General features: G+C 43.1%; 1 protein-coding gene across 1 annotated transcript in view; it reads left to right on the top strand.

Annotated features, from left to right (window-relative positions):
• ITGB5 (integrin subunit beta 5) overlaps positions 1–13,213 on the top strand; it is an 81,279-nt gene that overhangs the window by 64,089 nt on the left and 3,977 nt on the right. Inside the window, exons 11-12 of the mRNA XM_044438323.1 lie at positions 5,787–6,009; positions 7,103–7,206. Of these exons, the coding sequence (XP_044294258.1) occupies positions 5,787–6,009; positions 7,103–7,206 (327 nt within the window). The remainder of the gene's footprint in view (positions 1–5,786; positions 6,010–7,102; positions 7,207–13,213) is intronic.

Below are 13,213 nucleotides of genomic sequence, written 5' to 3'. Positions count from 1 at the left end.
CCAGTTTTTTGTGCAACCAACATGCAAATGTCACTTGTGCATTGTGTTCCTCCTTTTCTGAAAGAACTGCTGGCTCTGGAAGGGCATTTCTATTTTTCAGCATTCAAATACCACTATATTATAGTTTGAAAAATATGATTTCCCGTTCTTCAGTTACTTGGAACTACTGCCCATTGGAATGCTATTGTGTGTTGTAGGCATCAGTTGGATTGTGACCATGTATACCATTGCTGATTGCAGTCACTCACACCCCTTTGCATGCCTCTGCCAAGCTGTGCTGCTGACAGCTGTCCACGGGCAAAGAGGACATTTTCAAGCAGGTTTAAGCAAATACGTTGCCTTGGAAGGAGAGCCTGTTGCAGTGAAACTAATAATTGACCTTGCCAGGTTTTGTCCTTAGTAACCATGTGTCCATTGCAAAAAAATGTGTGTGTATGGGGGGGTGTTAAAAAAAAGGCAATGGTAGCAATGCAGCTACCATTTCCCTTACAGCCGGGCTGCTTTTGTTCCTCATGTGTAAATTGAGCATCACACAACTACCTTTAAACACCAACCTATTATAAAATAAGAGCCCTGAATGGTCCATCTGATATACTGTCCCGAGTCCTGTGGAGGCCATCCAGGTGCTTCTGAGAGGCCAAGCAGGCAATAGCCTTCTGTTGCTCTCCAGCAGCTAGCTGGCATTTGGTGCCATGCAGCTGTTGAAGTGGCTCCATAAAATGGTCAGGGCTAGTGCACCTGGGCAAGACTATGTGCCTTAGTTCCCCTTGAAAGCATTCTAGGTGTACATGGCATGACATGAAGACAGAAAAAGATCCATTGCTTCCAGTATTCCCCAGTCAGCCAGGGCTTTTTTCTGTTTGAAAATGCATAGGATTGTGCCTTAAATGTCCATCACTACTTTTTGTGACAGTGAGCTTCAAAAGTGAATGACTTGCTGAATGAAGAGGATATTTCCAACAGCTGCTCATGATTGCGGATGTTTAGCACTGCTTAGGGTACTGCATTACTAAACTTAAACTGTTATGGGGTTAGATCTGGGAATGTCCTGGCTAAGCTTGGTCCACATTCCTTGATGTTCTTGTTTAGCAGGCATCCTCTAGCACGCCAGTGTCTAACCATCTGTTGTCACATATTTATAATGTGTTAAAGAACTTCCGCCTGTGCACATCTGATATATCCGTACTGCTCATTCCAAGGCAGTTCACTCACTCAGCATTGAAAACAAAGATCTCAAGTACCTACTTGAGATCTTCTTGGATATCGTGCAGCCTTGTGTGAACATGAAGTCGTAATGGAGTGTGTCTGAAACAATAGAATGAAGGAAAGTGAAATAATTCATATAAACTGCTGGTGGTGCTGGACCTAGAGAGCTTGTGGCTGGAATCTTGCACACAGTCTACTTGGTACCCATATAGTCTGCTGAGCCACATGACCCTTGTGGGTAGCAGGGCCAACGCTACCATTAGGCAGAGTGATGCAACCAGGTTAGGTGGGGCGCAGCAGTGGCAGTCCCCTAGTCATTTTTCCTGAGCTCCTGGCCATTCTGCTTCATTGGGGGAACTGAGCTGTGGATGCCATATAGCTTGCTTGCACCAGCTAAACTAGTCTGCTCCCCTCAGTTGCCCAGTCCCACGGTCTTTTTTCCATGCAGGTAGAGCCAGAGCCAAAGGGGTGAGGGGACACCCTATTTTTTTACACTTCTGACCCTCCCTTTCCCTTAAGTGACCGACTGTTGCCCTTTTTACATGTCTGATCACTTGAGAGAACTTCTGAAGGTAGGCTGCAGACTGCATGAAACCAGGTCAAGGTCTTCATGCTGTCTGAAGACCATGGGTTGCCCAGCCGCGTGGGGGCAAGCCCTTGGTTCAGCCAAGAAATTCCCAGTACAAGTCCCTTCTTCTCAGCTTAGCCTTCCTCCCAGAGATTGCTGAGAGAATAGAATGAGGTAAGCATACATTGCAGCAAAATCTATGACTGAATGGGGTTGAAATCAAAAGTATCCTATACTCTCAATACTTGTTAATATGGAACCTCATTGGCCCCACAGGATCCCCCACTTTTGAATAATCTAAAGATGCTCAGCTCTCAACGTTGTTTGGCTGGGTCAGCTTTTTCTTCTTCTAAAGAAACTATTTCCAAGTATCCTAATCATCCAGCTCTGGTCTTGTGTGTATGGATCGCATTGTAAGCAAGTAGGAAGCAATTCCTTTAGAGATGTTATTCCTAAGTATTGTCAGTGGCGGCGCTGCTAAGTCTGTAGTAGCCTTTTAATGTCTGTTGTTGGCCCAAAGTAAACTCTTATTTCATAACATGCAAAGGAATTGAAGATGAAAATATGTAATATTTTAAGTATTTTTAAACTTCAAAACAGATGAGGGCAAAAGCAGGAGAGAGCAGCTCTAGTTTAACCAAGAACATATTTTTCTGGCTGCATCAGGAAATAATCAAGAGCAAAAAAGGGAGTGCCTGGACCTTTGTTCCTCTGAAACCATAACAACTATGAACTTGCTTTCTATTTTAATGTTGTACTTAACTCCTTTGTAAAATAGCTTAAATGTGCTTCATATATGACAGGAGAGGTACTCCAGATATTTTGCCCTACATTTTCCATCAGCCCATACCATTGGCTATGGCTGATGGGAATTCTAGGTCAAAATATTGGGAGGGCCATAAGTTGCTTTGCCTGATATTATTATATGAGATATCACCCATTTTCCATTATTCCAGAACATAATGGATGATCTTTCTGCTCTGATTACCTTTCTGCAGCCCTACTGTAAATTATTCTTAATCCAAAAAAAAAAAAAAAAAATTAGGCAGTGTCACATGTTGGGAACACTGTCCAGTAATGAACTTCATGGAGCAGCCTTGGGCAGTTCACCATCTCTCAGGGTTTTAATGAGGATCATGGCAGTCAGACATACCCCCCTTAAAAGAAAGGGACAGATGCACAGGCCTACAAGGTTGGGTGATTTGGGGTTTTCCATCTTACTCTGAAGAACATGGCAAGGCTTGCTTTGCTGGCATGAGAAGTGTTTTACATTAACTGTATTGTTCTTTTAGATTGCTATACCCATTGTCCCATTGAACTGGGGCTGACTTTTAAGTAGCTCTGTATAACTCAACAACCCTGTTGGAGACAGTTTTTGCTGTCGCCCCCCCCCCCCCAGCCGTCTGCTCTACTGACAGCATCTGTAATCTGATTATTCCATGATTGATTATTGATTTATTACTGATTTTGAAAATGTATAAACTTGCCATTACATTTTGTTCAGTGCCAGAAACACAACACCCCTTACAAGCAATTCAACTTGTTTTGAAATAAATGCCACAATCTCAATCAAAAGTAGAAAACCCAGTTACTTAAGCTACTAAGTATTGCCAACAGCAACTCGGTTCAGACTGGTTTATTGTGGAGTGCCCTGCCTCTGTAGGGTTTTATCTTGTGTTGAACCAGACAGCTTGAGATCCTTTCTTTCATTATCATTCTGAGTCACTGGCTGATTGTGCCCCAGCTGAAGCCACAGAGCCCTGGCTTTTACAGGACAACAGGTGAGCAGGTGAACTCCTGTTTGGGCTAATTTCAGGTTGCAGGTGGAGCATCACATGGCTGAATGTTGCCCTGCTTCTCTCTGAAACATGCAAGTTTTCTGTGGGAAGGATTCAATCAAATGAGATCTCATCTGTGGTCTGAAGTGGTAGATGTGAGGCAAGACAGGTTTACCTAGAAAGTTGATAGCCATGAGAGGACTTCACTGAAACAAACCTAAGTGCAGCTTTGCGCCACTTACTATATCGGTTCCTTAGTGTGTTTCTGCATTGAATTTTCAGCCATCTGCTGATCTACAGTGCCTTGCAGAAATATTCAACACCTTTTACTTTTTCCACATTTTGTTTTGTTACATCCTGGAATAGAAATGGATCTGATGGGCACAGTTGCCACTTGGTGTAGACAAGATACTGAAGATCGAAAAGGTGCATAATGTGGCACAAAAGTTAAACAAACAAAATCAAACCAGTACTTGTTTGTATAAATACCCCCCACCACGCCGCCACCCAAATCACTACCCTTGTAGAAGTGCCTTTGGCAGCAATCACAGCTGCCAATCTTCTTGGGAAGTCTTTCTCGGCTTTGCACACGTGGATCCTGCAGTCTTTGCTTATTCTTCTTGGCTGAACTGCCACAGCTGTGTCAGGGTGGATAGGAACCATCACAGAACAGAGTTTCAAGTCCTACCACAGGTTCTCAGTCAGATTAAGATCTGGCCTTCGCCTGGGCCATTCTAAGGTCTGGTTTTAAACCACTCCATGTTAGTTTGGCTTCCAGGTCATTGTCCTGCTAGGGTGGAAATGGTGTTATCAGAGCAAGCAACACACATGGCATTTTTTAGCAAGACCAACAATTTCAGAGGAGAGAGAACTCTTTTCTACATGCTTGCTTTGTGTCCAGTATTATTTTTTTTTCAAATTCCAAATGGGATTTGATAAGGGTTTGTTTCAGCAATGGCTTTTTTCTCACCACTCTTCCATAAAGCCCAACTTTGTATAGTTGTCCCATGGATAGTTTCTTCCATCCCAACTGCAGACCTTTCCAGCTCTGTCCTCTTGGTTGCTTGTCTGATGCCCTTCTTACCCAGTCACTGAATTTTGGTGGATGGCCTGCTTTAGGCAGAGTTGTAGTTGAGCTACGTTCTGTCCATTTTGAAGTAATGGATTTATCAGCGCTTCAGGGCATGTGTATACGGATATTTTTAAATAACCGAGGCCTGAATTGTGAATCTGCACAAAATTATGCCAGAGTTGTTTTGATAGCTCCTTGTTCTTTGCAATGTTGTTTGCTTACCAAAGTTCTCCAACCATCTCTGGAGTCTTCCAGAAACAAGTGCATTTAATCTGAAATAATGTGATACTGGAATGGCATGCAGATGGACTCCACTCAGCTACTTACAGGATATGACTTCTGAAGGCAGTAGGTTGCACTAAGCTTATTTAAAGACGTCATAGCAAAGAGGATGGGGGGTGAATTTTTAGGCAACTAATGCCAGTGGTTTTGTTTACTTAACTTTACTCAGTTTGCGTGCCCACATAACACCTATTCTGTACAAATTGCACTGGTTTCCAGTTGAAGCCTGGGTCAATTTAACATGCTTGTTTTACCATACAAAGCCCTAAAAGGCTTGGGACTTGGTTATTTGAAGGACATCCTTTTCCTATATACTCCTATCTGCCCATTGAGATCTGGGAATGAGGTCCTTCTGAGAGAGCCATCCCTGAAAGAGGTATAAGGCATGGCATTTAGAAGAAGGGCCTTCTTGGTGGCTGCCCCCAACCTTTAGAATGGGCTTCCTAAAGAGGTCCACATGGTGCAGTCTTTAATTTTGGTGCCAGGCAAAGGCCCTCCTCTTTCACAGATCTTACAAAACCTGAATTTAAAAACTGATTGTTCTCACTCCAACTGATTTCCTCTGCTCTTCCCCCCATAGTTGTACCATTTATTGTATATTGCTAAGTGGCTTAGAGAGTCCTGTCAATTGACTAACATATACATTTGAAAATCCATCAATCAAATAAGCTTTAGTGAGATGATTAAAAACATCACAGTATTCACTACATTGAAAATTGTTTGTCTGGCAAGTGGTAGCAGCACCAACTAAGTCTATGTCAATTCCAGTTTGTAACTCAAGAAAAGTCAAAGCTCGGAGAATACGTCTGCAAGGCACTGTATGTGCCCATTTCACTAACAGCACAACTGGATTGCTTCTCTTTGTTTCCATTGCCTTTAGATCATGGAGAATGCGACTGTGGGGAGTGCAAGTGCCATCGTGGTTACGTCGGGGACAACTGCAACTGTTCAACAGAGCAGGACCGGTGTTTCTCCAACGATGGCCAGCTCTGCAGTGGCAGGGGCACCTGTATCTGTGGGAAGTGCCAGTGCACAGAACCTGGAGCCTTTGGGGAGACTTGTGAGAAATGCCCCACCTGCCCGGGTGTATGCAGCACTAAAAGGTATTGCGCCGGTGAGCTAGAGTGAGACACTCAAGTAGCAGCTTCATGACGGTGCCTCATTTGTGGTGCTTCAGCTACATTAAGGGTCAGATTTGGTGCCAGCTGATGTGTTGCAGCTTGAAATGGCTTGTTGTGAAATGGCTCTGTTTTGGCTTCACAAGTTCAAATAAGAGGTTGACAATATTGCCTTTAATAATAAGAGTGCAGAAAAAGCCATGCTTGAGAAAACTGGCTGAATTGCTTATCTGGTCAACAGTCCTAGGCATATTCGTCTGCAGACACAGCTCTGGTAGTTCAGCATTCACTTAGTCAGCCTTCATTTCTAATTTGTTGAATGATATTGTTTCAGATTTGTGCATCATTTGAGCCCGGCCCTCTAGTTTACTGCCCTTGCATTGTGGCTCGCCAGGTATTTGGCAACACTCTTTTCATAGTCCTGAGCAGACTGGAAAAGTTCAGGAGGAGGCCATGGCCTACACATTGGCAGTCTAAGCTTTGTCTGCCACAAGGTGCCTTGGCACTAAGTCAGCAGCTGTGCCCAGGGATAATGCCGGCGCCCTTGCTGCTGACTCATAAAACATTGCTTACAAAGGAATCCAGACTGGGCAAGGCCCTTGATCCTAGAGTTACTTGTTTAAGAAAATTTTAATTGTGTAATTTATAAGAATATTTATAGTTTGTTTCATGTGGACTGCTATTCCTATTTTTAAGACAAGAATTACTTAGAAAACTAATGCTAAAATTAAGAGAACTTTAGGTCTAGATAGAGTTTTGGCCATTGGGTTGGAGTCTATTTCCAGCATTCACTAAATAGATGCTTAAATGGAAAATCACCCAAACTACAGTTTAACACACATTTCTTAAGTTGGGAAGTATGAAAACCTGAATGTTCAACCTTGTGAGGCTTCTCACCCTTACATGCACCAAATAAATATGTAGTAATGGCTCTTATATCAAAACAAGCTGTAACTGCACTTGATTTGCGGTTGCCACTGAAAAGATGTGTCAATTTGAGAAGCCTGACTGTCATGTTTTAAATGCAAGTGTGATTTCAAGATACGCTTATCGCTCTTCTCTGATTCGTCTTTCAAAGGGACTGTATTGAGTGTACGCTGTTCAACTCAGGAAGGCTGGCAGATAACCAAACCTGCCAAAAACAATGCAGGGATGAGATCATTATGCGAGTGGATGTTCTCCGTAAGTATCACCAAACAAATGCAGAGATGCATTTCTAACAACAACTTAGTTGACAGGAAAAAAATTGATTTAAAAAGTCTATGTATGCATGTTTAAATTGTTATATTATTAGATAAGGAGTTTCTGGGTACCGCTAAAGAATTATTAGTACCTAAGCACTGATGAGGCCAGATCTGGAGAACTGTGTCCAGTTGTGATCATCTAGTTCAGGGGTCCTCAAACTTTTTCAATAGGGGGCCAGCTGAAGTGTGGTGGCAACCTGCACGGGCTGGTGAGGTGGCGTCAGGTGTATGTGGCAGCAGCTCGCTCGGAGATCTCCTAGCAAGTCCAAAATAATCTCTGAGCGAGCAAGCCACTGCGGCAAGCACGCATGTGCAGGTGAGGCGGGTGGTGGCAGCGGCGGCTTGCTCGCTCAGAAATCTCCCAATGAGTCCAAAATCATATGAGTGAGCAAGCCACCACCTCCCCATGTGCGCGGGTGGCGACATGGGCCAGGTAAATGGGCACGGCGAGTCGGATCTGTCCCACAGGCCGTAGTTTGAGGACCCATGATCTAGTTGGATGTATGATCAGTTGAAAACTGAGAAAGTGCAAAGCAGAGAGGCAAAAAAAAGATAACTGGTTATAGATAATTTGCCTTATGAACAGATATAAATAAAAGAGCAACTATGTGGCTTTGGAAACAGGAAGCTTAGAGGGGATATGATGCAGATCTCAGGCTTGTGAGACAATTACCTGCTATATCCCATAAGCCATATACTGGGATATACACTTCATAAATCTACATCTCAGTAAGTGAAATTCAGGGATTGATTCAGGAGGAGGCGTTTTTGTCACTGCTTTTAAACCATTAGGAATTGGTAACCCTTGCTGGTCATCCAGTGATCTTCCCATAAATGCCAGTATAACTTCTGCCCACCCTTGCCTTAGAAGAGTTAACAAGCAACGTGTTTGTATGTTCTGAGATTATAAATCAATGCATTTAGTTTGGAAAGCAGAAGAAAGTGATTCAGTTGACAGATTCTGACCCTCGCAGGCTGGGGGTGGATTAAGTGCATGGACTACTTTTATTCAGTTGGTGGCAGCATCTGGCTCCCTGGTTGCGCCTGGCCCACCTCAGCCTTTGTGTAATACAGAGGGTGCATCCTTGCCACTGCCTGGCAAGGCTGAGGAGAAGATTGGCTCAAAGATGCTTCCTTTGAACTGGGGTGGGCTGGCACAGGCCATTGGACTGAAGGAGGAGGGCAGACGGACAGAAGTGGCGAGGAGCAAGAGAGGGACAGGCAAGGGGGTGATGGAAAAAAAGAGTCGCTCTAGCCAGTTTTGACACCCACTACCATGTTGGGCTTCACCCACCACAGGGCCCATATGAAGGGTCAGTGACCCTTCATAGAAAAACCATTCCATGCAGGTCTCCAGGCAAAGGCTCCAGTGGGATTCTGCTCATATGCAGGAACTCTTTAGCTTGTGTAGGCAGATCTTTGTGGGAGGGAAATGTGTATGCTTGATGCATCGATAACATTGCCTTGGGCAGTGCTTCTACGTACTTTAGCCATGACATTGCTTGAATTTAAGCACAACTGGGTTAAAAACTGTGTCGCATTCCGTTTATCGCCTGGGGTGCGGGGAGCCGTCCCAGCTGTTGCTGCTCAGCCATAGCTGTGGCTTCTGCTTTGGCTCACTCCCCACCCCCAGCCGCACAGACACTAAGTATTTGCCAATGCAAATGTTGCAAGACCCTTTGTTCTCCCTTCCCCTCTAATCTGTCTGTGGTCGGGTTTATTCCTATCAGCTCTTCTGTGGATTCCTCTTGCTATTTACATGTTATCCCTTCCCTTTCTTTTCTTGAGGAAAAAAAACTGTAACATTTTTTGTTAGTGGTATCCAAAAATGCAGCAGAGGTTTTATGGCAGCATATTTGACCAGTGATTCAGTCTTGCAGTTGCCACTTGAAACTCCTTTTGGCTTCTTCTGTAAATACAAATCCCTCCCAATCACAAAAGGCTCTTTTCAGATAATCATATGTATCCGGATAACCCTAAAATTCAGGATTTTAAATTGAAATTGCTTTCCCAACTCACAAAACTAAGCTATGCAGAGGTAACACAGGCAAATGTTGTGCTGAGTTCCATGAAAATCTCTTCCTGTGCAAAGAGAAAAAAATTGCATGTTTTGAGGACATGACTTGAAACATCGACATGCTGTTCAGTGGAATCCTAGTGGAAGCATTTTGAACAAAGCATACACTTTATGCTAGTGACGGTATCTTAACCATGGAGTCTGTAGTGTTTTGAATTCCTTAAGTTGTATCCTCCTCACACACCTGAGTCGCAATATATGGTATCCACAATGCAAACGCAGACTTCCAGGAATTTATCAAACATCTTTGCTACCATCTCTTTTGCATATTTATTCCACTTCATGAATGGGAAAAAACATTGTAGACTAGACTATGACTACAGCAGGGATGGAGAACCTATAGCCCTCCCTCAGACTTTATGTGCCATCAACCACAGCCAGCACAGCCTGTGTTTAGAGAATTGTAGCTCAACAACATATTCCCTATCCTAATATACAGAATTTGAACCACTCTGCCCTATTGCTTCTCTGGGAGCCCATCCTAAAAAGATGGACGGGTCAAGCAAGTTGGACCAATTTGCCAAGTAAAGTTGCAGAATCTTCTTCTGCATATGATCAGTAGCCATGAATACATCTGCTTTGCTCATAGTGCCCTTTAGTTCTCCAAAGGGCTAAAGAGCCATTGCAAAGCCAGAGCAGCTGAAAAAGGCATTTTTTTCTGATTCTGTATAAGGTAGCATAACTCCTAAGTTCATATAGTTTGTATATAGTCAAGTTCTGTCTTTTAGGAGTGGGTTCTACACATTAAGCAAACTTGCTATCTTGCTAGTGGGGGAAGTATAATAGGTCCCTCCAGGCTGCATAAGAAACTCACAGTGCTCTCCCCCAAACTAGATTGTCCTTAAAGTCAGTCCTGATTTCATATGTTTGCCACACATTCCATTTGGAGTATGCATCCAGAGTGCAGTCCTCAAGCCCATAAAAGCCCATGGGACATTAGACATCACTACTTAAACTGGAACTGTGCATACCTAGAGAGGACGAAAATGCCACAGAACAACCAATCTAAAATTAGGCCTTGATGTGACATCGTCTACATTCTGGGTTTTTTCACCCTTGGAAGGCCTGATGGTATAATGTTTATGACTGCACCTAAGATTGTTTCTGTTCAAAAGTATCTTACAGGCCTTGTCATGGGAGGATCTTGTCCCATTTTGATCCACTAGAAAATTGCTTAGAACAACTGTTGTGAGCCTTGACTCCTATTTCCATTCTCCCACAATGTCCACCTTGCTCTTGAAAATGACCTATCCAGCCATTTCTGGAAATAAAACCATTCAGCACATGTCTGGAATGCAAACACGGGATGGATGGCAGTTTTGATAACATCTCCAGTTTGTCAGTGCTATGCAGAGAGACTCCACAAAAGGATGCCTGTGGAAAGTTCAAAAATGAAGTCAAAAGAAAAAAGAATACACTCGAGATCATGCCATCTGTTGCAATGTCAGATTTCCTCATGGTTATGATTTCTCTGTCTACTTGATACGGTTTAATTTCTTAGTTTTAACCAGATAAACAGTTCTCATACACAGATCAAACAAAATTCTATAAATAGACGTTTCTTGTACTTTCTATCTCAAAATTGGCACAGGCCCTCACCAAACCTACCTCTCCCTTGCACTGCCAAGTTTGAGTTCGGTCTGTTGAACAGTATAAAAATCTGCTGCCCTCACAATTTCTGCCTAGAATGGTGGAATGATAATCAGATGATACACCTTTAACATAGGAGCCAGTGTCTGCAATGTACTTTAAACTCATGATAAGGATCAAAAGTGACAACAGGAGTTTCTAATTGAATTCTAGGAGCCTTTGCAAATGATTATCTGGTGAGAGTGCACTTGATACTCAGGTACTGCAGTGATCCAAAGTAGTGAGGGGAGAAATGCTTCAGATAAGAGCATCTTTTTTTTTTTAATTTAAAAAAATGAGAGCATTTTTCTAGTCCTTAATGTTGTTGCTGTGAAAAAGGCCAATCTTTCCTTTCATGGCTGTATTAACACCTCCATTGTAGTTGTGAATGTCTGTACAGTTATGGCTGAGCGTATGCCACACGTCTACCTCAGGTTGGCACTGCATTTAAGTTCATGCAGCCGGGTTGGTGAAAATGGGCTTCCCTGGATCCTCCTGCACACGACTGGCCCTCCAGCCCCCAAATGCTACACTGCTCTGGCTCAGGGGAAGCAGGCCTTCCCCCCTCCATTGGTGGCAGTCACTTCTGTGAGTGGAGCTCTGCATTCTGCCTGCCCAGTCTTAAATAACATTCCTGCTTAAATGCTGCTTAATTAAGCAACTAATGGGTGGTGCTATTGCTGAATTAAGACACTAGGCAAAGAAGCAGCACTTGATTACTGGCCTGATCTGATACCTCAGGGTCATCACCTGTCTTCTGAAATTGCTGATGGCTTAGTGTGAAGCTGCAGATTGATAGGAAGAGGGTTTGGTGTCAGGAACTCTCCTTTCAGGCTGTGCATAGGCTGCCAGGGGTGGGAGAGGCAAGGAAGGCCTTAAATACTGAACAATGCATGCAAGCAGAAACTGAGAGTAACTAACTCACGGATATGATATCTGAAGCATTCCCTTTTCTGGGAGAATCCTGCCCATCCAGTCAAATCCACTGGCAGAAATGCAGTTCATAGGCAAATGGGATGATGCTTTTGCTATTCCCACATCCAGGCTCTGGAATGCTAAACAAATTCCAACTCCCACTTTCTTTATGATGTTCCACCATGCTGTGGATGCACTGTTTGGTCATCCTTTTGGCCGGGACTGCAGAATGTTTATTACTTCCTATTATTGATCTATCCGATTAACAATGTTTCAGATATTTTCTTTGCATCGTTTGCATGAAGTATGGTGTGGAGGCAGAAGTGTTGGACTGGAGACCTGGAAGATTGGGGTTCTGGTTCCCACTCAGCCATGAAGCTCACTGGGTAACTTTGGGCCTGTCAATGATTTATAGCCCAACCTACCTCCAGGGGCTGTTGTTGTGAAGATAAGATTGAGGAGAATTATTTAAGCCACACTGATTTCTTTGAAAGGAAGAAAAGGCAGGAAGTGTTTTTATTGATATTGGTAGCAGATACAGGTTAGTTGGAATGGAAATTAGAAAACCTATTTAACAACAATCTGCAATAAGGCTTAGGTGGCATCTTTTGCAAGCCAGAATTAGAAACTAATGTCCTATTCACTATGGAGGCTTAATAGTTTGAAAAAGACCAAATTCTATAAAGGAAAATGAGATCTACCTAGGCAGTAGGTCACTTGCTGGACACACCTTCCCCATATCCCCAGACACTTGATTCCTCTGAAGTCCTCTGAAGGCTGACCTTCTGCAGTGTGTGTGTCACAGCATGTGTATCTTTAATGTGGGTCATCAACCATACAAGTGCTGGATATTTTAATCCCTCTCACCAAAATGGACTATAAAATTAGCTTATTTCCAGACAATTATTTCCTGCATGCAGATTAGTGGAGGAAATGAAACTTCCTTTTGTAAAGAAATCCTTCCAAGTTTCAGTTTTGTTTGGCCTTCTTTCAGAGACTCCTATTCCTTTTTTAGTAGGACAGCCACACCAACATTTCCTTTGCAGTCTTGGAATTGTGTTTATTCATGGATTTCTAAATGATGAGGCATGAGACTGAGGCAATGGGGTTGGACACTGTCTGTGCTAATGCATTTTACAATTTTAGACATTTGAGTGATTCCATAATGGGCTCCATATGTACCAACAGGAAGCCTCTCATATTGAAAGGAATCCAAATTCCCAAGAGACCTAGAATCCCAACAGATTCTTCCATTGCTGGGGCCAAAATAATGGGTATTTTAAACACATCGTGATGCACTGAACTAATGCCCAATAAACAAACG

Source organism: Varanus komodoensis, unplaced genomic scaffold, assembly GCF_004798865.1.
Source record: "Varanus komodoensis strain SLA01 unplaced genomic scaffold, ASM479886v1 scaffold32, whole genome shotgun sequence".
In the NCBI taxonomy this organism is placed as follows: domain Eukaryota; kingdom Metazoa; phylum Chordata; class Lepidosauria; order Squamata; family Varanidae; genus Varanus; species Varanus komodoensis.
This window is presented reverse-complemented; position numbering and strand designations above follow the sequence as displayed.